The 26,817-nt window shown below is 45.4% G+C and overlaps 2 protein-coding genes across 2 annotated transcripts in view; one reads left to right on the top strand and one right to left on the bottom strand.

Moving 5' to 3' along the window:
* LOC123748033 (G-protein coupled receptor dmsr-1) overlaps positions 1–13,612 on the bottom strand; it is a 95,692-nt gene extending 82,080 nt beyond the window's left edge. Inside the window, exons 1-2 of the mRNA XM_069328863.1 lie at positions 10,871–13,612; positions 1,668–1,919 (exon numbers count right to left, since the gene is read on the bottom strand). Coding sequence (XP_069184964.1) covers positions 1,668–1,919; positions 10,871–11,161 — 543 coding nt within the window. The 5' untranslated portion in view covers positions 11,162–13,612. The remainder of the gene's footprint in view (positions 1–1,667; positions 1,920–10,870) is intronic.
* Positions 13,613–24,739: 11,127 nt separating this feature from the next.
* On the top strand, positions 24,740–26,212 carry LOC138367529 (mucin-5B-like). The gene is made up of 2 exons (XM_069329214.1): positions 24,740–24,758; positions 24,903–26,212. Exons 1-2 carry the CDS (start codon positions 24,740–24,742, stop codon positions 26,210–26,212), a joined length of 1,329 nt encoding a protein of 442 aa, XP_069185315.1.
* Positions 26,213–26,817: the final 605 nt, after the last annotated feature.

The raw sequence follows: 26,817 nt of genomic DNA, 5'->3' as shown, positions 1-26,817 counted from the left end.
CTAACTCCCAGGTACTTATTTACTGCTAGGTAACAGGGGTATTCAGGGTGAAAGAAACTTTGCCCATTTGTTTCTGCCTCGTGCGGGAATCGAACCCGTGCCACAGAATTACGAGTCCTGTGCGCTATCCACCAGGCTACGAGGCCCCATAGGCCTCGTGTGTGTGTGTGTGTGTGTGGACGAATTCCCCATTGTACACCAAGTTGCAGCAGAGTGCCTGGGTGCTGCAACAACACAACGCGACATTGCTCGCCTCACAGCAGTAGCAGCCCCACATGCACGGGATTTCCTGTTAGCAATCCCAATATCGGCAACAGCACACGTCTCACACCACACACCCTCCGAATTGCTGTGGCCCTCTGCTGTATCCACACCAAATATAGGTGTAATTTGCGGCGAGGTTCGGTACGGCCACCATAGCCTATTCTGCCAAAGCACAGGGGGAAGGCACTCGAGGCATAGTGAACTTAACGACATCATCAAGAGGAGCCTCACCACAGCTCGATGCCCAGCAGAAAGAGAGTCCCGTTACCTAACGCCCCGTAACTCTCATGCTCATATTGGTCGCTCAGATGGTATTACAGTGAACACCTGGAAGAAGGCAAGCAGTTTGTATGGGACTACATGTGCATAACAACCCTGGCTAACACCTACATTGACTTCGGTGTTGCACAACCGTGTGGCGCTGGCACCCCACAGGGAGTCAGCCAAATCCCGTAAGTACTGAGAACTGGGTCACCACTACAATTTTGTCCCTATTGCTTCTGAGACACTCGGCGCCTGGGGTAAGAGTGCCGCCAGTTTTTTGTAGGAACTGGGTTCTAGGCTAATTAAAACATCAAAAGACCCTAGAGCTGCCAGCTTCCTTTTCCAGCGCCTCAGTGTGGCGATACAGAGGGGAAGTGCACACCGCATTCAGGGTTCCAGCCCGCCATCTGAAGAGCTGGAGGAACTCGACAACTAATGATGATCATCTTTGTACTCTATATGTAACTTCTTTTTTTGTAACAAAGTTTAAATAAAACGAAAGTATATGTTTATGTATATATACAAAAGAATGGGGGGTGGTATACAACATCGGATTAGAGAGGAGGATGTTGAGGTTGATCAGAGAGGGAGATGCTGATATGGATTAGTGATGGGGATGCAAAGGTGGATCAGAGAGAGAAATTATAAGGTGGATCAAAGAAAAGAATGATGAGGTGGATCAGAGAGAGCGATGCTACACATATTGAGGCGATCAGAAAGGGAAAGAAGGAAAATGGAGGAATTATATGGAGACTCGCGGTTGAAAGAAGAACAAGAACAGGAAGAGGAACAACAACAATCAAGATAAAAATCTCAGGATGTTTGATTTTCTTGTTTGTAATTACAAAAACAACAACAACAAAAATAAGGGGGTAAGCATTAGAGCAGACAGCTAAAGCGAAGAAAAATAGACGAAAATAATGTTCAATGCATTTATGTAAAGACCTATACTAAAAAACTGAGAAACGAACGAAAATCAACCTGATTAGGTTATTGTGGAGAGAAAGCGCTAAAACCGATCTGTAACGCAAGTCCACTACGGGCTCACCATAGCTCGTGCTACTTGCAACTTTGGTCCTAGTAGCTGCATCTAACACAAAAACATCTGTAACGAAAAGGAAAACATCTGCCGGACGAACCTGGGTGAAGTGGGCGTGGAAGAGGATGAAGACCGAGTGAACGTAGTTGTCAAACATGGTGTCCTGGCCTTTGATGTAGGAGGCGGCATAGAAGGAGTACTCCAGCAGGAGCAGGAAGTCGGCCACCGCCAGCCCCGTCAGGATGGTGTTGGTGGAGTTGATCATCTCCCGCCGGGTGAGGATAACCATGTTGAGGATGTTGGTGAAGGCCCCCACCAAACAGATCATCAGCGCCAGGTAGCCGTGTACTTCCTGATGGAATGTGGAAAGGGAATAGGTGAGACGGATGAGGGGAAAGACGTGGAGACGAGATAGAATGCAGACAGAGAGAGGAAGATATAAGAAGGTGGGTGCTTGTATGCATCCTGAAAAGAGAGAGAGAGAGAGAGAGAGAGAGAGAGAGAGAGAGAGAGAGAGAGAGAGAGAGAGAGAGAGAGAGAGAGAGAGAGAGAGAGAGAGAGAGAGAGAGAGAGAGAGAGAGAGAGAGAGAGAGAGAGAGAGAGAGAGAGAGAGAGAGAGAGAGAGAGAGAGAGAGAGAGAGAGAGAGAGAGAGAGAGAGAGAGAGAGAGAGAGAGAGAGAGAGAGAGAGAGAGAGAGAGAGAGAGAGAGAGAGAGAGAGAGAGAGAGAGAGAGAGAGAGAGAGAGAGAGAGAGAGAGAGAGAGAGAGAGAGAGAGAGAGAGAGAGAGAGAGAGAGAGAGAGAGAGAGAGAGAGAGAGAGAGAGAGAGAGAGAGAGAGAGAGAGAGAGAGAGAGAGAGAGAGAGAGAGAGAGAGAGAGAGAGAGAGAGAGAGAGAGAGAGAGAGAGAGAGAGAGAGAGAGAGAGAGAGAGAGAGAGAGAGAGAGAGAGAGAGAGAGAGAGAGAGAGAGAGAGAGAGAGAGAGAGAGAGAGAGAGAGAGAGAGAGAGAGAGAGAGAGAGAGAGAGAGAGAGAGAGAGAGAGAGAGAGAGAGAGAGAGAGAGAGAGAGAGAGAGAGAGAGAGAGAGAGAGAGAGAGAGAGAGAGAGAGAGAGCACTTCTGACTATGACTGAAGGTGAGTATGTTAGAATATGACTGCATTTTAACCTTCACATGGAAAGGAAAAAATGCCAACTGCTGTAAGAATCATCAATCACCAACTTACAGAGATTTCTACCTGGGTAGGAGATGGCAGGTCACATTTGTGGCTGAGAAGACACAAGCGATGATAATAACTAGACTGCACATGGTAAATCGGGCAGGCTTGCAAATGATCGGCAAAACCCTGCAGTTCACAGATGAAATTGACATCATGGGAATGAAGTTCGACTTTTCAGTGACAATGAAGAGCCACGTGCTTAACCTACCCCGAAAGGCAGCCACGAAACTTTCAGCTCTACGACGTATCTCATACCTTCTTGACAGCATGGGCTCCAAAACCTTATATGGAGCACAAGTTCGCTCCCATCTAGAGTATGCACCCCTTTCCTGGATCCCCTGTCCCCACATCATTCATCAGACTGTTGGACAAAGTGGAGAGACGGGCAAAAAGGCTCATCTCACGTCTTGACCAAGTCTGATGGGAACGGTCTGAACAGCAGAGCCTGCAACACCGTCGTGGGGTTGGTGATCTTACTGTTATGTACAAGGCCAACATCCTCAAAGTTCCGTACCTGGCCCAACTCCGTGGATTACCAGTAGTGGCCACCAGTAGAACTAGGCTCTCAACCTTCAATGGTTTCATGCTGTAAATGCTTTTCTCAAGAATATCACTCTATCAACGATCGCATTTGTGCTGCTCACGTGGCCCCACAAAGTGAGGTTATTTGATAAAATATCTATGACTAACATTACCATCAAAGTGCTGTCGGGATGATGGGCAAATAGCCTTGGCTAAAATTATCCTTTGTACTGTCACTGATGGTCGAGTGGTTAAGGTCTCCTGTACGTAGTTGCATAGTGCTCCTGGCAGTATGGGTTCGAGTCACTTCTGGGGTGTGGAGTTTTCAGTTGCATATATGCCTGGGGACCATTCAGGCTTATTCGCATTTGTGTTGTTCACGTGGCCCAACAAAGTGAGGTGATTTGATAAAATAACTATACCCAAGATTACTATCAAAGTGCGGTCGGGATGATGAGCAAATAGCCTCAGCTACCATCATCTTTTGTATGGTCACTGATGGTCGAGTGGTTAAGGTCTCTTGTACACCAGTTGCACAGTGCTCCTGGCAGTATGAGTTCGAGTCACTTCTGGGGTGTGGAGTTTTCAGTTGCAAATATGCTTGGGGAACATTCAGGCCTTTATATATATATATATATATATATATATATATATATATATATATATATATATATATATATATATATATATATATATATATATATATATATATATATATATATATATATATATATATATATATATATATATGACAATGTCAGACCACGGAGGAAAAATGAAACAGGAAATTTCCTTAAGTACTTTCGTATATTAAATACATCTTCAGAAGGTCGACCTTCTGAAGATGTATTTAATATACGAAAGTACTTAAGGAAATTTCCTGTTTCATTTTTCCTCCGTGGTCTGACATTGTCACATTCTTAATCACGTGTTTATTTTCGTGATATACACACATATATATATATATATATATATATATATATATATATTATTAAATATGACCGAAAAAGTAAGATTAATAATTCTAACACGAATTTTCTCAATCTTTCGTACATTACGCTTCACTGTTGGAGGTAAATCAAAAATCAATTCTCCAAAATTCATTTTTATTTCTAGTCTGACGCGACACGGGCGCGTCAGACTAGAATATTTCTTGACATGCCATCGAGGGTACCATCGAGCAAAAAGTCTTAGTCGACATGAACTTGAAACCGGCCATATACTGCAGGTATGTTGACGACATTTTTACACAGATACCTGATGTCAGACATCTGCAGGAGCTGAAGGAGGCATTTGAGCAGAGTTCCGTGCTGCGTTTCACTTACGAGACGGAAAAGGATGGGAAGCTGCCTTTTCTAGATGTAACAGTCATGGAAAAGGGCGGAGGTTTCCACACTGCAGTCTACACAAAGGAAACAAACATAGGAATGTGCCTAAATGCCAACAGCGATTGCCCTGACAGGTACAAGAGGAGTGTTGTTAACGCATACGTCGACCGTGCTCTCAGCCACAGCTCAGAATGGAAGCAAGTCGACGAAGAACTCTGTAGGGTAAGGCAGGTCCTAGTCAATAACGGCTTCTCCAATGGTTTCATCGAAGACATCATAAGAAGGAAAGTGAAAAGCCATGCAACCTCCGAAGAGACAACTAACACAACACCTATACCCCCTATTAGACTATTTTACAGGAACTTCTTTTCCACAGCTCATAAAACAGAGGAAAGGGTCCTGAAAGATATTGTTAATAGAAACGTTATCCCTACAGACAAAAATCAGAGGATACAACTGACGATTTACTATAAAACCAGAAAAACGGCCAGCCTACTCATGAGAAACTCTCCAGACACAAAACAGAACGCTTTAAAAGAGACTAACGTCGTCTATGCCTTCAAATGCCCACTTGGGGACTGTAAGCTCCAAAAAACCCAGTATATAGGCAAGACAACAACATCTCTTTCTAGGCGTTTAACGATGCATAAACAACAGGGCTCCATTAAGGAACATATAATCTCTTCCCATAACCAAACCATCGCCAGAGAAATCCTAGTAAACAACACAGAAATCATCGATAGATACAGCGATAGCAGGCGGCTTGACGTTTGCGAGGCACTACACATCAAGAAGTCAACACCAGCAATCAACAGCCAATTATTGCACAACTATATTCTACCCACCTCAAGACTCCGCTCCAATATAGAAGCATCAAGAAATATGGACCAATAATACAAACACTTCTATTCAATACCCATTGTTTCTGTTCTGTCTTGTGTTGATACTTTTAATACCCTATTAATATCCCCTAGTGTTCTGTCTTGTGTTAATGCCACATCACCCTTCCCACCTCACTCAAATGTAATGCCACATCACCCTTCCCACCTCACTCAAATGTAGATATAAAATCAGGGAAACGCAAGTTCTAATCAGTTGTGTATTTGTGAAGTCTTTGAAAATGTAATAAGTTTTACGAAACGCGCCCGTGTCGCGTCAGACTAGAAATAAAAATGAATTTTGGAGAAGTGATTTTTGATTTACCTCCAACAGTGAAGCGTAATGTACGAAAGATTGAGAAAATTCGTGTTAGAATTATTAATCTTACTTTTTCGGTCATATTTAATAATATATATATATATATATATATATATTAGTATATTTTGGTAGCAGTCTTTCCTGTAGACATATATTATTAAATATGACCGAAAAAGTAAGATTAATAATTCTAACACGAATTTTCTCAATCTTTCGTACATTACGCTTCACTGTTGGAGGTAAATCAAAAATCACTTCTCCAAAATTCATTTTTATTTCTAGTCTGACGCGACACGGGCGCGTTTCGTAAAACTTATTACATTTTCAAAGACTTCACAAATACACAACTGATTAGAACGTATCTCTGATTTTATATCTACATTTGAGTGAGGTGGGAAGGGTGATGTGGCATTAACACAAGACAGAACAGGAGGGGATATTAATAGGGTATTAAAAGTATCAACACAAGACAGAACAGAAACAATGGGTATTGAATAGAAGTGTTTGTAGAAAGCCTATTGGTCCATATTTCTTGATGCTTCTATATTGGAGCGGAGTCTTGAGGTGGGTAGAATATAGTTTCTCAATCTTTCGTAATGTACGAAAGATTGAGAAAATTCGTTTTAGAATTATTAATCTTACTTTTTCGGTCATATATAATAATATATATAATATATATATATATATATATATATATATATATATATATATATATATATATATATATATATATATATATATATATATATATATTAGTGGGTCAAATTAGCGGGTCAGTATTAATAGTAGGTCAGGTGAATACTAATGGATCCAACAATGGGGTCATGTGTAAACAATGGGAATACATTGGGTAAACATAAGGGTAAAGAGTAAAGCATAGAGGAGAAAAGAAGCTAAGGAACAGAAGGCTAAATACGGTTCACACAAAGATTAATCATGAGTGATGGGCACTGTTTGTCGAGCAGTGTCTTCTATGTTGGCATCTTGACGTTCTGGTCTTGTTCTTAATGCCATGGTGGGTAGAGTGAATAGATCTGTAATTTGAGTATTTATGGTAGGTTGTTCAATTTTTTAAGCAATCGACATAAAAATAGAACAACCTACCATAAATAGGAGAAATATTTCCTCCTGGAAATAGGAGGCCAGATACTGGATACCGAATGGAAGATGAAGTCCTTCACGAAACGGACAGAGAGAAAGATCTAGGAGTTGATATCACTCTAAACCTGTCTCCTGAAGCCCACATCAAAAGAACAGCATCGGCGGCCTATGCGAGGCTGGCTAACATCAGAACTACCTTCAGAAACCTGTGTAAGGAATCCTTCAGAGCCTTGTATACCACATATGTAAGGTCAATCCTGGAGTATGCGGCCCCAGCATGGAGTCTGTACCTTGTCAAGCACAAGACGAAGCTGGAAAAAGTTCAGAGGTATGTAACTAGGCTAGTCCCAGAACTAAGAGGCATGAGCTATGAAGAAAGGCTGAGTGAACTGAGTGAACTCACGTCGCTGGAAGACAGAAGAGCCCGGGAAGACATGATCACCACATACAAAATTCTCAGTGAAATTGACAGGGTAGATAAAGATGGATTATTTAACACGGGTGATACACGCATAAGGGACATAGGTGGAAGCTGAGCACCCAAATGAGCCACATAGACATTAGAAAGAACTTTTCAGTGTTAGAGTAGTTAGTAAATATAATGTACTAGGAAGTGATGTGGTGGAGGCTGACTCCATACACAGTTTCAAATGTAGATATATGATAGAGCTCGAGAAGCTCAGGAATATGTTCACCAGTAGATTGACGGTTGAGAGGCGGGACCAAAGAGCCAAAGCTCAACCCCCGTAAGCAAAACTAGGTGAGTACAACTCGGTGACTAGTTGAGTATGTACACACATACACACCTGCTCTCTAAAACCCTCAATCTTAAAGGAGAAATAATTTATTGTTTCAACAAACCTTTCGTGACAGAGTTCCATTCCCACAATTCATAAGTACGCAGCTCATAAATTGCCCAAGACAGATTGTAAATATTTACGTAGAGCGTGGCTCATAAACAACCAAACTTGTGCCGTAGTCGGCGGCTGCTGCCCAACTGGCATCCAATTTTGGGCTCCACAAGTCGGAAAGTTTACCATGATCTCAAAATTCATCTCGGATTTTACCTGAATTTACCTGAGGGCCACTAACACTAGTGGCATCGACGAGGACAGGAAGCCGCCGGCTTGTCGAAGGTCCCTTCATTTACCTTCCATTTTATATAAAGAGAGACAGACATTCCTTTCGATCAATATGTGTATACTTGATTCTTATTTCCTAAGCTTAGTGAACAGGTTTCAAGAATACCAAATGCGAGAAGGTACGACAGAGTTGTGTGCATTGTTAAGAAAACTCATTATTTAATTTGTTATATGAGTTAGCAGCAGGACTATAAGGGTTGACAGAATTGGGACAAATCGCTCCACATTATAATAATAATGTGGAATAAAGCTGCATTATAATAAATAATGTGGATTTGTTCATTGATGTGGATTAAAAGCAAACTGTTCAACACGCTTCCAGTACACATAAGGGGCATAACTGGCCGACCCCTCACAGTGTTCGAGAGAGAACTTGATAAGCACCTCCAAAGGATACCTGATCAACCAGGCTGTGGCTCATAAGTCTGGCTGCGAGCAGACACCTCCAATAGCCTGGTTGACAGTCCAGCAACGAGGAGGCCTGGTCAAGGATCGGGCCGTGGGGACGCTAAGCCCCAAAATCATCTCAAGGTAAGCTCAAGATAGCCTCAAGGTAAGAGATAGCTTCACAATCGACTTGATAATGGTCCAGGACTGACCAAAACGTTGTCGTCTCTTCAATTTCTAGAGTGTGTGGTTTGGTCAACATTTTTCAACCACGTTATTGTGACTCATCATCTGCCCAAGGTAACCTCAAGGTAAATATAAACCTCAATATAGCCTGAGTAAACTTGGGAGGTGGCTTTGCCATAAGAGATTATAACTTCACTCAACATCGTTGGTTGGATAGTTTGTCTTTTAACCACTCATTATTAAATATAAAATACATACAGAAATCACAATAGCGTGATACATCAAATCAACAAATCCACAAGGGCCGTGATGAGGGTTCGAACTTACGCCCGGAATGATCTGAGACGGTTGCAATTCAAATGCATAGAACTCCCGGTTGCAATTCTTTTACCATGTCGTGGCGCAGTCGACTAAGGCAGCATCTGGGATCATTCCGGGTGTAAGTTCGAACTCGTATCACGGCCCATATGGAATTGTTCATTTTGTCAAACAATATTACTGATGTCTTAACCCTTATACTCCTACAATCGCCATATGCGATATTTTCCCGGGAAAAATGGGAAAACTGAATTTTCACATTTAATATATGTGCACGAAACAATTTTTGTTTTGCGCACCAGGAAGGACTACTTATTTAGCTGCTCCGTTTAGGGGTTAATAACGCTAATTATGATAACACGCTTCCAGTTGCACCAAGATTGAGCTTACACGGTCAGATAAGTTCTAGTCTGCGAAACATATGTAGTGTTTTGATCAAATACATAAACTTATCTTGTACACATATACGCAAGCACTCAGAGAGAGAGAGAGAGAGAGAGAGAGAGAGAGAGAGAAGAGGAGAGGGGGAAAGAGAGACTACCAACCCAAATAATGAAGCAAAATATAGGTAAACGACACGGAAATAAAAAGACAATTTTCCCAAAATTTTTGTCTGTGTCAATGTTTCCTTTTATGAATACTCTCTGTCTGTCTGTCCGTCTGTCTGTCTGTCTGTCTGTCTGTCTGTCTGTCTGTCTGTCTGTCTGTCTGTCCGTCTGTCTGTCTGTCTGTCTGTCTGTCTGTCTGTCTGTCTGTCTGTCTGTCTGTCTGTCCGTCTGTCTGTCTGTCTGTCTGTCTGTCTGTCTGTCTGTCTGTCTGTCTGTCTGTCTGTCTGTCTGTTTTCTGTCTTCTTCATGCACCTGCCATTTCTCTCTGGCTCTCTCTCTCTCTCTCTCTCTCTCTCTCTCTCTCTCTCTCTCTCTCTCTCTCTCTCTCTCTCTCTCTCTCTCTCTCTCTCTCTCTCTCTCTCCCTCTCTCTCTCTCCCCCCATACCCCACTCCCTCCCTCCCAGTACCGCATGTTTCCACTCCTGAACGCCAGCTGCTCCACTTCCTCAATCTAGACCGCAACAGATTACGTGTGAAATATGATGCGCTCAAATTTTCTTCCTCGACCTACAAGAGGTTGAGTGGAGGGAAGGTTTACAGAGCGCAACAACTTATAACTGCACTTTTTGGGCTGAAGCAGAGGGATGGGAGAATGAAAGGAAGGAGAGAATAAGAAGAGGAAAGAAGTATGGGGAAGATGAGACATAAACAGGCAAAACGGTAAAGAGAGAGAGAGAGAGAGAGAGAGAGAGAGAGAGAGAGAGAGAGAGAGAGAGAGAGAGAGAGAGAGAGAGAGAGAGAGAGAGAGAGAGAGAGAGAGAGAGAGAGAGAGAGAAAAGGGGCTACGGGCTTTTCCTGTTCCTTATATGATTACTACCAAATTTTGTACATGAATAAAGTTTATTTCTATTAGTGCATATAATAAGCTCATGAAATAAATGGGTCTCTAGGATTAGGATTGAACCGAGAAGAGGTAGGAATACAGCTCTTGCTTGCATTTTCACCAGGTTCCTTGTATGATAATACCTTTATGATAGTTCCCTCTGTGATAGTTTCAAAGTACATTATCATGAAATAAATGATCCTATAAAAGCAGGCATCAGTTGAGCTGAGGTAGGATAACAACTTTTGCTTGCAGTTTCACAAGGTACGTCATTTGATAGCCCTTATGAACCCTAGCCTTAGTTTAAAAAAAGAAGGGAGGGAAGGAAGGGAGAGGGAGAGAGAAAGGCAGAGGGAGACGAAGATGGAGAGAGAAAGGCAGAGAGAGACGTTAGTTATATGGAGAAAAACAATTAGCTAACAAAAGTAGCCGGAGGAACAGGGAAGGTAACTTGACGTAGTGATTCAATTCACCAACCTTATAGCCGTCTCTGAAGCCCACGTCACAGAGAGCGTGATCGGCAGTATTGAGTTCGTCCACGTTCCTGGAGTCGTTGCTGAGACCCGGAAGAAGGTGCAGAAGGTAGAAGGCTTGATCGCGCGTCAGATTGGGCAAGATGGACGCCAACTCATCCTTCGAGATGTAGGCTTCCAACTCATCCAGACGCTGAAGCAGCTCGCCGCTTCCCGCAGACATCATATGGTTGGGTGCCTTGTTTAGTGTTCTCTCCGGAAAGCTCTCGTGTATTAGCGATATACTTATCTGCATTTATCTCCTGATTAATCGGTTAGATGGAATGTCCTTCTTACACTTCTTCAAACGTCTGTCTTTTATAGTTGGAACCAAACGTTTGTCTTTTTTTACTTGCTTTCATTGCTTCAGGATAGTTGAAAATTTTGAGCAATGACCACGTGGTTCAATCCTTTAAATTGGCTTTGGTTTTCAATTAAACTTATTATTCATTCATTATTGACCTGCCCTTTTGTTCTTGCTGAAGTATATTTTGGGGCAGTTTGTGTCTAACTACATTGCTATTCCTCAATCTGTTATTTGGATGATATATCATGAAAATTCACATTTACGTTTCGATAAATCCCTAGAGTGTCATACCTTCCCTTTTGATTTCTTCACCTGGAATACCCAGCTAGGATGTGTCTCTTCCTTGTGGATCTATTTCACAATACTTGTCATCATTGGAGTGTTTTCTCTCTCTCTCTCTCTGGTTGTTGCAGCTATTTTAAGATGCTTATTTCTTTGAGAAGCTTGGTAGTGAAGGAGAGATTAAGTTTCACTGGTGATCGTCAACTATATCATTATGTTGGCTAATGTATGTTCTTGACGTGAAGAAAGTGAGGGTACAACGACTTCCTCGCCTCCGGACTGTCTCTTTGGATAGGTGGGATCATTCGGAAATAGATTGACGACAAAAGTTTCTCTTGAATGACGCGAGAACTGATACTTGGATGATTATGACACATTCGCTCTCTCAGCCAGAGGCCTCTGACACAGTCTCTGACTACGCTGACCTTAGTACATATATTTACCCTCCTCTTCGAATCAAAGCTCAGCCCAGTCACAAATGGAAAGAGTTAGCGATTTGAATCAACAGTTTCCATTATTATTATTGTCTTCATAACTCGAGTGTTTAATTTTTTGGTATATAAAAATATCCGTCTGTCTTTTATATTCTCTGGCTCGCTGTTTCGGACCTTATTTGGTGTTTCACCAGAAGTTTTCGCTAGCTTATTTCAGGCTCTTTTTATCATAACGCATATCTAAGGCGTCTTTGAGTGCGTGTGAGATCTGTGTTTTTTGTCAACAATGAGAGCGCATCCCAACAAACAAGATTAATATTATCAGGAAAGATATCTTGGCTTTCTCATAGAAAGTTTTAGTTACAGTAGTTCAGAGATGACAAGAGATCATCAGATTCATCCAGTTTTTATATTATTCGTTTCAAAATTAAATTAATCGGTGGGAATTTGTATTCTTAAATTTGTTATTTACTATTTTATGAGTTTGCGGAAAGGACACAGAAATAATCTAATAAAGATATTATTTTAAAATGTCGTTGTCATCCTTTAAGAATTGCTAGATCTATTGGTCAGATTTTTTTAATAGAAAGGTAGTTATTAGTGCTTTGCTTGTTTCGATGGCGGTGGCGGTGGTGTCGATAGTGGTGGTAGTGGTAGTGGCGGTGGCTGTGTTGGTGGTGGGTTAACAATTTCAGCTGTTGGTAGCACCGATGCAGTTCCAGACTGGCCTGATGGTGGTCCTATTAGCACTAGGGTTGCTGAGAACACTGATGCTGATGATTGTTGTGTTGACACTAGAGCTGGTGGTGGCACTGGTTGAACTGGGAATGGCTTCTTTGGGAATAATGTTAGCTTTGGTGAGGCTGGTGGCAGAACGTATGGAATTATCACGGGCTGACCGGGGTGGGGGACTGTGTTAGCCCCACCATACCTGGCATTGAGGCCGATGTTGCCAGTTGTGGTGACGTTGGTGCTGCCAGTGGTGGTGACACTGGTGCTGCCAGTGGTGGTGACACTGGTGCTGCCAGTGGTGGTGACACTGGTCTTTCGGCGGTGGTGACACTGGTCTTTCGGTGGTGGTAATGATGGTAATGCTAGTGGTGGTGACGCTGGTGCTGCCAGTGGTGGTGACGCTGGTGCTGCCAGTGGTGGTGACGCTGGTGCTGCCAGTGGTGGTGACGCTGGTGCTGCCAGTGGTGGTGACGCTGGTGCTGCCAGTGGTGGTAACGGTGGTGCTACCAGTGGTGGTGACGCTGGTGCTGCCAGTGAAGAGCACTGCACTACGACACTAATGACGGTAACGGCAGGTGCTCTGGTGATGTCCCGCTTCCGTTGCCGCACCTGATCTCGCTTACCAAAACGTAAACACTGGAGCTAGGAAACCAGCTGGAACTCAACCAGACCTCCTGAGGGGAATCAACACCGGCGGCATCTTCCTGGAAATGAACTCGAGGAGGTCCATTACTATCCCTCCCTTGATGGCTGGAGAGCCAGTCTGTTCTAGTGGCTGAAATCCATTAGTACATGTCGAATACTAAGCGTCTGGTAGGAGACAATCGGTAGCAAAGGCTGACAGGAAGAGCTAGCTTAAGGGAGGCAAAGGTTCAAAGAATCCTTATCTCTTCGTTTGATTTATATTTCTAAATCGTTTCCTATTCTCCTGGGAACTTGTGATGGTCTGTCCGCGTCTGAAAAACGTGAAGGAGCCATATATATAATTTTGATTTAAAAAATTACACATTAATTTATATAAACCAAATGTATTCATGTATAAATTGCCAACCACACTACAGTGGAAATAAATGACAGGAAGAGCTAGCTTAAGCCCTTCAAAGTGTCAAAGCCCTTCAAAGGCAAAGGGTCAAAGAATATTTATATCTTCGTAAGATTTTCATTTCTAAAGCGGTTCCTGTTCTCGGTGAAACCTGTGATGGTCTGTACCGTGGACAGATATTGAGACTCACGCTCGTGGGGTAGGCGGTTCGAGTCTCCAAGTGCCCAGGTGAATGAAAAGTATTCATGTATGTATCAAAGCTAAATATGTATTGCAATAGGCCAAGAGTGTGGGAGTAAAAATAGAGATAATATTTCATAATTGGTGTTAACATAGAATTACACAAACACAACGGCACACACACACACACACACATACACACACACACACACACACACACACACACACACACACACACACACACACACACACACACACACACTCACACACACACCATACACAAACTCTTCCCCTCCCCACTCTCCCTCTCTCCCACTCCCTCTCTCCCTCTCCCACTATCTCTCTCCTGCTCTCTCTCTCCTGCTCTCTCTCTCCTCCTGCTCTCTCTCTCTCTCTCTCTCTCTCTCTCTCTCTCTCTCTCTCTCTCTCTCTCTCTCTCTCTCTCTCTCTCTCTCTCTCTCTCTCTCTCCCTCCCTCCCCCTCTCCCTCCCTCTCTTTCCTTCCCCCTCCCTCTCTTTCCTTCCCCCTCCCTCCCCCTCTCCCTCCCTCTCTTTCCTTCCCCCCTCCCTCTCTACCCACACACACACACACACACCTCCCCCCCCCCCTCTCTCCCTCACCCGCTCTCTCCCTCACCCACTCTCTCCCTCACCCACTCTCTCCCTCTCCTCTCTCTCCCTCCCGCCTCTCTCTCCATCTCCTCCCCCCCCTCCCCTTCTACTTTCTTCTCACTTCAGTGGAAGGGTCGGATCCCCCCCCACCCACCCATTTATCTCTCCCTTTATCACTCCCTTTCTCTCTCTCTCTTTCTCTCTTCCTCTCTCTCTCTCTCTCCCTCCCCCATCCCAACAGGGTCAGGCATGGCAGCCAGAGGTCCCAGGGGAACAGGAAAGAGCCAAGGTGACGAGATGAAGGAAATGTTCGCCCAGTTTCTGGAGGACATCAAGAGTGAGATGCAAGAAATGATGCAGGAAATGAAGAACGAAATAAGCAACCTGAAAAGAGAGCTGACAGCAGCAAAGGAGGAGATTAGAGCCCTCAAAGAAAATGGTATCGAGGCTGAGAATCAGAAAACCACCCAGGGAGAAGGTGGTAATAGTTTTCTGGATGAGAATGCCACAATAAAAGCAACATTTGCGGAAATACTAAAAAAAAATAACTCTGAAGTAATGACTGCAGTGATGGAGGTGGCCATGAAAGCAGCCACCTCGCAGGAGGCGGCACGCTCCACTAGCCAACTGCTGGAAAGGAACAGATCAGTGGTTGCTGTGGGTATTAAGGAACAGGAAGGATCTAATAGGACAGAGTGGAGTGACAAGGACAAAGCAGCAGTGAATGAAGTACTAAAGGCACTAGACATGGAAGGGGCTGAGCATAGCATTGAGAAGGTTTTCAGGCTAGGCCGGTACAACAAAGACCGAGACCGATTGATAAAGATAGTGTTTGCAAACGAGAACACAAAGGAGAAGATCCTATCAAGGAAGAGCTCCCTGAAAAACGTGGGAAAATTAAAAAATGTATTCCTCCAAAGAGACATGACAAGGGAGGAGAGAGCCGTGGCGGCAGAAGCAAGGAAGAGGCGCAGGGCGAGAGGGGAAAACCAGGAAGTCACAGCTCCCAACCCAACACCCCCAGAGGCGAGGGGGGAACCCACAACCAGCTACCCAGTAACGCCAGAAGGGAGGACAACCCCGCCTCCCTCCTCTGCATAGAAAACCCCCCTACCCCAAACCCTCCCTGCCCCCACTCAAATGTTCAGCAAAATCTCCCTCCCCCCACACCCAATCCCCACCCTTCTACCCCTCCCCTCCTCCCGAGTCCTCCCTCCCCCCCTTTCCTTCCCGTCCTCCCTCCCCTTTCACCCCATACCCTCCCTGTCCCTCCCCCTTCACTGGATCCCCCGCACCTCATCCCAGTATCCTCTGAGACCCTGTTATCCACCTCACAGGTCCTCACACCCATGGAACAGCCTCCCCCACCAGCAGAACACTCACCAAGGAGGCGATTTGAGAAGGGACAGAAGAAAGTGAGCCTCAAAGCGATGTACACAAACATAGATGGAATTACAAATAAAGCAAATGAGCTTGGAGAACTGGTACTAGAGAAAAACCCAGACATAATAGCCCTCACAGAAACAAAGATCACGAAAACGATAACAAATGCAGTGTTCCCACAGGACTATTATGTTATGAGGAAAGAGAGGGAAGGAAGAGGTGGGGGTGGTGTAGCTCTGCTGGTATGACAAGGCTGGGATTTTGAGGAGATGGATATTCAGGGCAGTGAAGGTTTTAGTGACTACATAGCAGGTACTGTAACAAATGGAGGGAAAAAAATTATAGTCGCAGTCATATATAATCCACCACCAAATGACAGAAGACCTAGACAGGAATATGATAGAAACAACATGGCCACCATTAACATAATAGAAAGAGCAGCTTCTGTTGCTAGCAGGAATGGATCTGGACTACTAATTATGGGAGACTTCAACCATGGGAAGATAGATTGGAAGAACAGAGACCCGCATGGAGGACCAGAAACATGGAGAGCTAAGCTGCTGGACGTGGCAACAAGAAACTTTCTAAGCCAGCACACCAAAGAACCAACAAGAATGAGAGGAGAAGATGAACCAGCAATGCTTGATTTGATATTTACCCTAAATGAATGGGATATAAGGGAAGTTAAGATGGAAGCGCCCTTGGGAATGAGTGATCACAGTGTATTGAACTTTGAGTACCTGGTAGAGCTAGGACTTATCTCCCCCCAAAAAGAACTAGGAATCAAAAGGCTGGCATACCGAAAGGGGAATTATGAACAGATGAGAAGTTTCCTAAGTGAAATACCTTGGGACACAGACCTCAGAGACAAGTCTGTACAGGGTATGATGGACTATGTTACCCAAAAGTGTCAGGAGGCAGTAAACAGGTTCATCCCGGCCCAAAGGGAAAAATCCGAGAAGCAACAGAAGAATCCATGGTATAATAGGGCATGTATGGAAGCGAAGAAACTGAACAAAAAGGCGTGGAGGAACTTCCGGAATAACAGAACACCAGAAAGCAGAGAGAGATACCAGAGAACCAGGAATGAGTACGTCAGGGTGAGAAGAGAAGCAGAGAAAAATTTTGAAAATGATATAGCAAACAAAGCCAAGACCGAACCAAAGCTACTCCACAGTCACATCAGAAGGAAAACAACAGTGAAAGAACAGGTATTGAAACTTAGAACAGGCGAGGACAGGTATACAGAGAATGACAGAGAGGTGTGTGAGGAACTCAACAAGAGGTTCCAGGAGGTCTTCACAATAGAACAGGGTGAGGTCACTGTGCTAGGAGAAAGGGAGGTAAACCAGGCGGCCTTGGAGGAGTTCGAAATTACGAGAGAGGAGGTCAAGAGACACCTGCTGGATCTGGATGTTAGAAAGGCTGTTGGTCCAGATGGGATCTCACCATGGGTACTGAAAGAGTGTGCAGAGGCACTTTGCCTGCCACTCTCCATAGTGTATAGTAAGTCACTAGAGACGGGAGACCTACCAGAAATATGGAAGACGGCGAATGTGGTCCCAATATACAAAAAGGGCGACAGACAAGAGGCACTGAACTACAGGCCAGTGTCCTTGACTTGTATACCATGCAAGGTGATGGAGAAGATCGTGAGAAAAAACCTGGTAACACATCTGGAGAGAAGGGACTTCGTGACAAATCGCCAACATGGATTCAGGGAGGGTAAATCTTGCCTTACAGGCTTGATAGAATTCTACGATCAGGTGACACAGATTAAGCAAGAAAGAGAGGGCTGGGCGGACTGCATTTTCTTGGATTGTCGGAAAGCCTTTGACACAGTACCGCATAAGAGGCTGGTACATAAGCTGGAGAGACAGGCAGGTGTAGCTGGTAAGGTGCTCCAGTGGATAAGGGAGTATCTAAGCAATAGGAAGCAGAGAGTTACGGTGAGGGGTGAGACCTCCGATTGGCGTGAAGTCACCAGTGGAGTCCCACAGGGCTCTGTACTCGGTCCTATCTTGTTTCTGATATATGTAAATGATCTCCCGGAGGGTATCGATTCATTTCTCTCAATGTTTGCGGACGATGCTAAAATTATGAGAAGGATTAAAACAGAAGAGGACTGTTTGAGGCTTCAAGAAGACCTAGACAAGCTGAAGGAATGGTCGAACAAATGGTTGTTAGAGTTTAACCCAACCAAATGTAATGTAATGAAGATAGGTGTAGGGAGCAGGAGGCCAGATACAAGGTATCATCTGGGAGAGGAAATTCTTCAGGAGTCAGAGAAGGAAAAAGACTTGGGGGTTGATATCACGCCAGACCTGTCTCCTGCAGCACATATCAAGCGGATAACATCAGCGGCATATGCCAGGCTGGCCAACATACGAACGGCATTCAGAAACTTGTGTAAAGAATCATTCAGAACTTTGTATACCACATATGTCAGGCCAATCCTGGAGTATGCAGCCCCAGCATGGAGTCCATATCTAGTCAAGGATAAGACTAAACTGGAAAAGGTTCAAAGGTTTGCCACCAGACTAGTACCCGAGCTGAGAGGTATGAGCTACGAGGAGAGACTACGGGAATTAAACCTCACTTCGCTGGAAGACAGAAGAGTTAGGGGGGACATGATCACCACATTCAAGATTCTGAAGGGGATTGATAGGGTAGATAAAGACAGTCTATTTAACTCAAGGGGCACACGTACTAGGGGACACAGGTGGAAACTGAGTGCCCAAATGAGCCACAGAGATATTAGAAAGAACTTTTTTAGTGTCAGAGTGGTTGACAAATGGAATGCATTAGGAAGTGATGTGGTGGAGGCTGACTCCATACACAGTTTCAAGTGTAGATATGACAGAGCCCGATAGGCTCAGGAATCTGTACACCTGTTGATTGACGGTTGAGAGGCGGGACCAAAGAGCCAGAGCTCAACCCCCGCAAACACAACTAGGTGAGTACAACTAGGTGAGTACACACACACACACACACACACACACACACACACACACACACACACACACACACACACAACTAGATGCGGCCAACTAGGTGAACTAGGTGAGTACACACACACACACATTGATACACAGGAGTTGATATCACACCAAACCTGTCTCCTGAAGCCCACATAAAAAGAATAACGTCTGCGGCATATGCGAGGCTGGTTAACATCAGAACAGCGTTCAGGAACCTGTGTAAGGAATCATTCAGAATCTTGTACACCACATATGTAAGACCAATCCTGGAGTATGCGGCCCCAGCATGGAGCCCGTACCTTGTCAAGCACAAGACGAAGCTGGAAAAAGTCCAAAGGTATGCCACTAGACTAGTCCCAGAACTAAGAGGCATGAGTTACGAGGAAAGGCTGCGGGAAATGCATCTTACGACACTGTAAGACAGAAGAGTAAGGGGAGACATGATCACAACCTACAAAATCCTCAGAGGAATCGACCGGGTAAACAAGGATAAACTATTCAACACTGGTGAGACGCGAACAAGGGGACACAGGTGGAAACTGAGTACCCACATGAGCCACAGAGACGTTAGAAGGAACTTTTTCAGTGTCAGAGTAGTTAACGGATGGAATGCATTAGGCAGTGATGTGGTGGAGGCAGACTCCATACACAGTTTTAAATGTAGATATGATAGAGCCCAGTAGGCTCAGGAATCTGTACACCAGTTGATTGACAGTTGAGAGGCGGGACCAAAGAGCCAAAGCTCAACCCCGCAAGCACAAATAGGTGAGTACAAATAGGTGAGTACACACACACACACACACACACACACACACACACACACACACACACACACACACACACACACACACACACACACAAACACACACACACACACGCACACACACACACACACACACACACACACACACACACACACACACACACACACAGTAATGAATGTAATAGGAGGTAATGAATGGTAATGAAACCGTTGACAACTCTAGATGCAACTAAAGCAGTTGGACCAGACAAAGTATCACCGTGGATACTAAAAGAAGCAGCGCAGGCCCTCAGCGTGCCTCTGGCAAAGATCTTTAATGAGTCACTTATGTCGGGAGAATTGCCCAGTTGCTGGAAGAAGGCAAATGTCGTGCCGATCTTCAAGAAAGGTGATAGGGAGGAGGCACTTAACTATAGACCTGTATCATTGACAAGCATCCCCTGTAAAATACTGGAAAGAATAATTAGGCTACGACTGGTTGCACACCTGGAGAACATTAGGTTTGTGAACAAACATCAACATGGGTTCTGGACAGGGAAATCGTGCCTAACAAACCTTCTGGAGTTCTATGATAAAATAACGAGGATAAGACAGGACAGAGATGGTTGGGCAGACTACATATTTCTGGACTGCCAAAAAGCCTTTGATACAGTACCGCACATGAGACTGATGTTCAAGCTCGAGAGGCAGGCGGGGGTGGGGGAAGAGGTCCTAGCATGGATAAGGAACTACCTAACAGGAAGGAGCCAAAGAGTTACGGTAAGGGGCGAGAAGTCGGACTGGCGAACAGTAACAAGTGGAGTACCACAAGGATCGGTGCTGGGACCAATTCTATTTCTTGTATATGTTAACGACATGTTTACAGGCGTAGAGTCCTACATGTCGATGTTTGAGGATGACGCAAAGTTGATGAGAAGAGTTGTGACAGATGAGGATTGCAGGATCCTCCAAGAGGACCTGAACAGGTTGCAGAGATGGTCAGAGAAATGGCTACTGGAATTCAACACGAGCAAATGTAAAGTTATGGAAATGGGACTAGGAGATAGGAGACCAAAGGGACAGTACACAATGAAGGGGAACAGCCTACCTGTGACGACGCGCGAAAGAGACCTGGGTGTGGACGTAACACCTAATCTATCTCCTGAGGCACATATAAATAGGATAACGACAGCAGCGTACTCTACACTGGCAAAAGTTAGAACATCATTCAGAAACCTAAGTAAGGAGGCATTTAGGGCGCTTTACACTGCCTACGTGAGGCCAGTCTTAGAGTATGCTGCCTCATCATGGAGTCCCCATCTGAAGAAGCATATAATGAAACTGGAAAAGGTTCAGAGGTTTGCAACGAGACTCGTCCCAGAGCTACGAGGGATGGGGTATGAAGAGCGCCTGAGGGAACTATGCCTTACGACACTAGAAAGAAGAAGGGAGAGGGGGGACATGATAGGAACATATAAGATACTCAGAGGGATTGACAGAGTGGACATAGACGAAATGTTCACACGAAATAGTAACAGAACGAGGGGACATGACGGAAGCTTGAAACTCAGATGAGTCACAGAGATGTTAGGAAGTTTTCTTTTAGCGTGAGAGTAGTGGGAAAATGGAATGCACTTCAGGAACAGGTTGTGGAAGCAAACAGTATTCATAATTTTAAAACCAGGTATGATAGGGAAATGGGACAGGAGTCATTGCTGTAAACAACCGATGCTCGAAAGGTGGGATCCAAGAGTCAATGCTCGATCCTGCAATCACAACTAGGTGAGTACAACTAGGTGAGTACACACACACACACACACACACACACACACACACACACACACACACACTGGAAACTGGAAACTAAAACTGGAACTGGAAAAGGTTCAAAGATTTGCCACTAGACTAGTGTTTACTAGTTGTGTTTACTAGTTGTGTTTTTTGCGGGGGTTGAGCTTTGCTCTTTCGGCCCGCCTCTCAACTGTCAATCAACTGTTTACTAACTACTTTTTTTTTTTTTTTTTTTTTTTTTTTTTTTTTTTTCACACCACACACACACACACACCCCAGGAAGCAGCCCGTGACAGCTGACTAACTCCCAGGTACCTATTTACTGCTAGGTAACAGGGGCACTTAGGGTGAAAGAAACTTTGCCCATTTGTTTCTGCCTCGTGCGGGAATCGAACCCGCGCCACAGAATTACGAATCCTGCGCGCTATCCACCAGGCTACGAGGCCCCTGTACCCGAGCTGAGAGGTATGAGCTACGAGGAGAGACTGTGGGAATTGAACCTCACTTCGCTGGAAGACAGAAGAGTTAGGGGGGACATGATCACTACATTCAAGATTATCAAGGGAATTGATAGGGTAGATAAAGACTGGCTATTTAACACAAGGGGCACACGCACAAGGGGACACAGGTGGAAACTGAGTGCCCAAATGAGCCACAGAGATATTAGAAAGAACTTTTTTAGTGTCAGAGTGGTTGACAAATGGAATGCATTAGGAAGTGATGTGGTGGAGGCTGACTCCATACACAGTTTCAAGTGTAGATATGATAAAGCCCAATAGGCTCAGGAATCTGTACACCTGTTGATTGACGGTTGAGAGGCGGGACCAAAGAGCCAGAGCTCAACCCCCGCAAACACAACTAGGCGAGCACAACTAGGTGAGTACACACACACACACGCACACACAACGGCATACACCTACCTTGAGGTTACCTTGAGGTGCTGCCGGGGCTTAGCGTCCCTGCGGCCCGGTCGTCGACCAGGCCTCCTGGTTGCTGGGCTGATCAACCTGGCTGATGGACGCGGCTGCTCGCAGCCTGACGTATGAGTCACAGCCTGGTTGATCAGGTCAACCAGGTCACACACACACACACACACACAACGGCACACACACAAACTCAGTAAGCGGGTCGAATGTAATTTTATTAGGTGACCAATAACGAGAAACCCGAGGACCAGGAGCTACATCTTGGTCTTTGAAAGTTAAAGTATCGAAACTGTTAAGAGTTAAGTTAAGAGCATAAATCTGCTCATGTGGTTTAAATCCATTAAACGCTGTTAGTTAAGCAGACACTCAGCCAAGACAAGACCTCAAATGTACGTGAAGGAATAATGTTCATACACACACAAATCACACTAACGGCGCTAGTGTTATATTACCATTATAACATTTGTGTGGATCCCATCCCATGTTGGAGTTAGAAAACATGACTTTGTAGATCGATTGGCCAATGAGGCTTGCAGGAAAGAAAACACTATTTATGACTTTGGACTATCTAACGCAATTATTAGAAACATACAAATTAAAGAAATTAATTCAGATTTAGAAGAACTAAGAAATGCCCAGAGACCTGAAAGCTGCAGTATTAAAAACTAGGACAATTTTTGTAATAAAGGTATTTGTATGGTCAGCACAGTAACTGGACCAGGCAATGTGAAATAGTCATTGCGCGAATTCGCCTTGGCTATAGGCACATCTGGCAAGGTAGTGAGGCTGAGCCACTACCAGAATATTCATATTGTAAACTCCGTGATAAACCTTTAGTGCATTCACTAGAACACTATAATGTTGAATGTGAAACCGTAAAAGATTTTAGACATCCCGACCTATTGTACCACCAACTGTGTAACTATTTTATTGACTCAGGTGCTCTGGACGACATCCTAACAATTTATCCAAAATTTGCTTGTCCATTTTAAAGAATGAAGAACAATTTTATTTATATTACTTCTAAGCTGCATCACTTATGAACCCATCCCTGCCCTAGTGTGGCAGTTCACAATAGAAAGTTGTTTTTACATATTCATACATTAAAACATTCATTGTAACCATGACATATATGTGCTTCCGCCTACAGTTTAGACCTATTGTCTTGTGTATGATCCACTGTCCTGCGTGACAGTGAATACCAGCATTATTCCACTCACACTTTAATAAGACTTAATTGAAACCCTCAGATTAGGCAAAATTGTAATTAATTTTGTTAATAAAGATGTTAATAATAAATAATAACTAATGTGACATACATTAGTGAGAAAATCCACTGGCGCTGTGAGGCGACACGAACCCGCGACCAAAGCATTGTCAGACGCATACTCTACCATTCTACCATTGCTGACCTGATAGAAGTTTTACAACCGGATTTCTACTGAAATCACAGGAAGTCTAGAGGCCCCTCCCGAAGCCAATCCAAGTGTGTACGTAAAACGCCCCAGCACTCGGGTAGAAGGGTAAAGTAGTTCAACACTTTACGCTCCAACTTCAGATACACACACAAATCCCACTAACGTGATTGATATACATCAATGCGAAATCAACTATGTTGATTTCGCGAATTCCCGTCGCCACCTGACAGCCTTAGTGGATTTTCTCATGTTGACACACTCAACCTTGTGTACCCCCCCCCCCAGGCTACAATGTTGACACACTCAACCTTGTGTACACCCCCCCCCCCCAGGCTACAATGTTGACACACTCAACCTTGTGTACACCCCCCCCCCCAGGCTACAATGTTGACACACTCAACCTTGTGTACACCCCTCCCCCAGGCTACAATGTTGACACACTCAACCTTGTGTACACCCCTCCCCCAGGCTACAATGTTGACACACTCAACCTTGTGTACACCCCCCCCCAGGCTACAATGTTGACACACTCAACCTTGTGTACCATCCCCCTCCCCAGGCTATAATGTTGACACACTCAACCTTGTGTACCCCCCCCCCTCCCCAGGCTACAATATTGACACACTCACCTTGTGTACACCCCCAGGCTACAATGTTGACACACTCAACCTTGTGTACACCCCCCCCCCCAGGCTACAATGTTGACACACTCAACCTTGTGTACACCCCCCCCCCCCCTCCCCAGGCTACAATATTTACCCGTTCAATATGAAAGGCTTAATAGAAAGGCCTCTTACCAGCTTAAGACTAACTGCTAAGTTGTGGACATGGCGGGTGGTGACGGGACATAACCAGATTGTGGGGGGGGGGGGTAATGTCTCAGCATGAATATCAATAAACACAAGTCACTTTGTAAACTATCACTTTGCCTTCAGAAAAAATAAGTCTCAACTGGACTGACAAATGGCAAAGTCTATTACTCGTCTTCGAAAGATAGAGTTCACAATGACTGAAAAATCTGGCAGTCAGGAATCTCCTCTCAAAAATAAAAGTTCACCAACAATGAAATTTTACTAACTCCTGAATCTCCTCTCCAGAGTTGAAGTCCATACAGGCATCGAAATTTGACAATACCCCCTAACGGATCTCACCCCACCTACACCTGCAGGACCTCACTCCACCTTCACCTGCAGGACCTCACCCCACCTACACCTGCAGGCCCTCACTCCACCTTCACCTGCAGGACCTCACCCCACCTTCACCTGCAGGACCTCACTCCACCTTCACCTGCAGGACCTCACCCCACCTTCACCTGCAGGACCTCACTCCACCTTCACCTGCAGGACCTCACTCCACCTACACCTGCTGGACCTCACTCCACCTTCACCTGCAGGACCTCGCTCCACCTTCACCTGCAGGACCTCACCCCACCTACACCTGCAGGCCCTCACTCCACCTTCACCTGCAGGACCTCACTCCACCTACACCTGCAGGACCTCACTCCACCTTCACCTGCAGGACCTCACCCCACCTACACCTGCAGGCCCTCACTCTACCTTCACCTGCAGGACCTCACCCCACCTACACCTGCAGGACCTCACTCCACCTTCACCTGCAGGACCTCACTCCACCTACACCTGCAGGACCTCACTCCATCTTCACCTGCAGGACCTCACCCCACCTACACCTGCAGGCCTTCACTCCACCTTCACCTGCAGGACCTCACTCCACCTACACCTGCTGGACCTCACTCCACCTTCACCTGCAGGACCTCGCTCCACCTTCACCTGCAGGACCTCACCCCACCTACACCTGCAGGCCCTCACTCCACCTTCACCTGCAGGACCTCACTCCACCTACACCTGCAGGACCTCACTCCACCTTCACCTGCAGGACCTCACCCCACCTACACCTGCAGGCCCTCACTCTACCTTCACCTGCAGGACCTCACCCCACCTACACCTGCAGGACCTCACTCCACCTTCACCTGCAGGACCTCACTCCACCTACACCTGCAGGACCTCACTCCATCTTCACCTGCAGGACCTCACCCCACCTACACCTGCAGGCCTTCACTCCACCTTCACCTGCAGGACCTCACTCCACCTACACCTGCAGGACCTCACTCCACCTTCACCTGCAGGACCTCACCCCACCTACACCTGCAGGCCCTCACTCCACCTTCACCTGCAGGACCTCACCCCACCTTCACCTGCAGGACCTCACCCCACCTACACCTGCAGGCCCTCACTCCACCTTCACCTGCAGGACCTCACCCCACCTACACCTGCAGGCCCTCACTCCACCTTCACCTGCAGGACCTCACCCCACCTTCACCTGCAGGACCTCACCCCACCTTCACCTGCAGGACCTCACTCCACCTTCACCTGCAGGACCTCACTCCACCTTCACCTGCAGGACCTCACCCCACCTTCACCTGCAGGACCTCACCCCCACCTTCACCTCAGACGGCTGTAGTGTGCAGATGGTTGTTGTATGTGGGTGGTTGTGGTGTGTGGATGGTTGTGGTGTGTGGATGGCTGTAGTGTGTAGATGAATGCGCAAAGTAGAGTGGTGGATGACGAAATTGTGACGGATAACAATAGGAGAAACTGAGCGAGAGGTGGATGACTAGTAACTTGAGTGGGAGGTGGATGCCTAGTAACTTGAGTGGGAAGTGGATGACAGAGGTAGCGTGAATGATAAATTGATAACTGTGACAAGGTGAGTGATAGGGGGATGACGGTGCAATAGGGACAGTGGATTACTGACGGGAAGGTGGAATAAAGTGGATGACTGGCAGCGATAAAAGGCCAGGGCTGTAAAATATCGTCTGGGCCAGGTGTACCCAACGCCGCTCCACTCTGATATTAAGGCAGTGTTAGCCTTTATTGCATAGTTAAGCAGCTTTGAGACGGTGTGCCCAGGGTAATTGCCAAACGGGTCGTTAAAGGTTGTTAGAGATATTGGAGGACCTCGTTTGCTTTAATCGGTAAATTGTTAATTTATGTTCCTCATCTAACGTGAGTTTCTGACGTGTCAGTACGATTGGCTGTGTGTGTGGTGGACAGGTCTAGTAACTG

The sequence above is a fragment of the Procambarus clarkii genome, chromosome 22 (assembly GCF_040958095.1).
Source record: "Procambarus clarkii isolate CNS0578487 chromosome 22, FALCON_Pclarkii_2.0, whole genome shotgun sequence".
Classification (NCBI taxonomy): Eukaryota; Metazoa; Arthropoda; class Malacostraca; order Decapoda; family Cambaridae; genus Procambarus; species Procambarus clarkii.
Note: the sequence above shows the minus strand (reverse complement) of the source record. Positions and strands in the feature narration are given on the sequence as shown.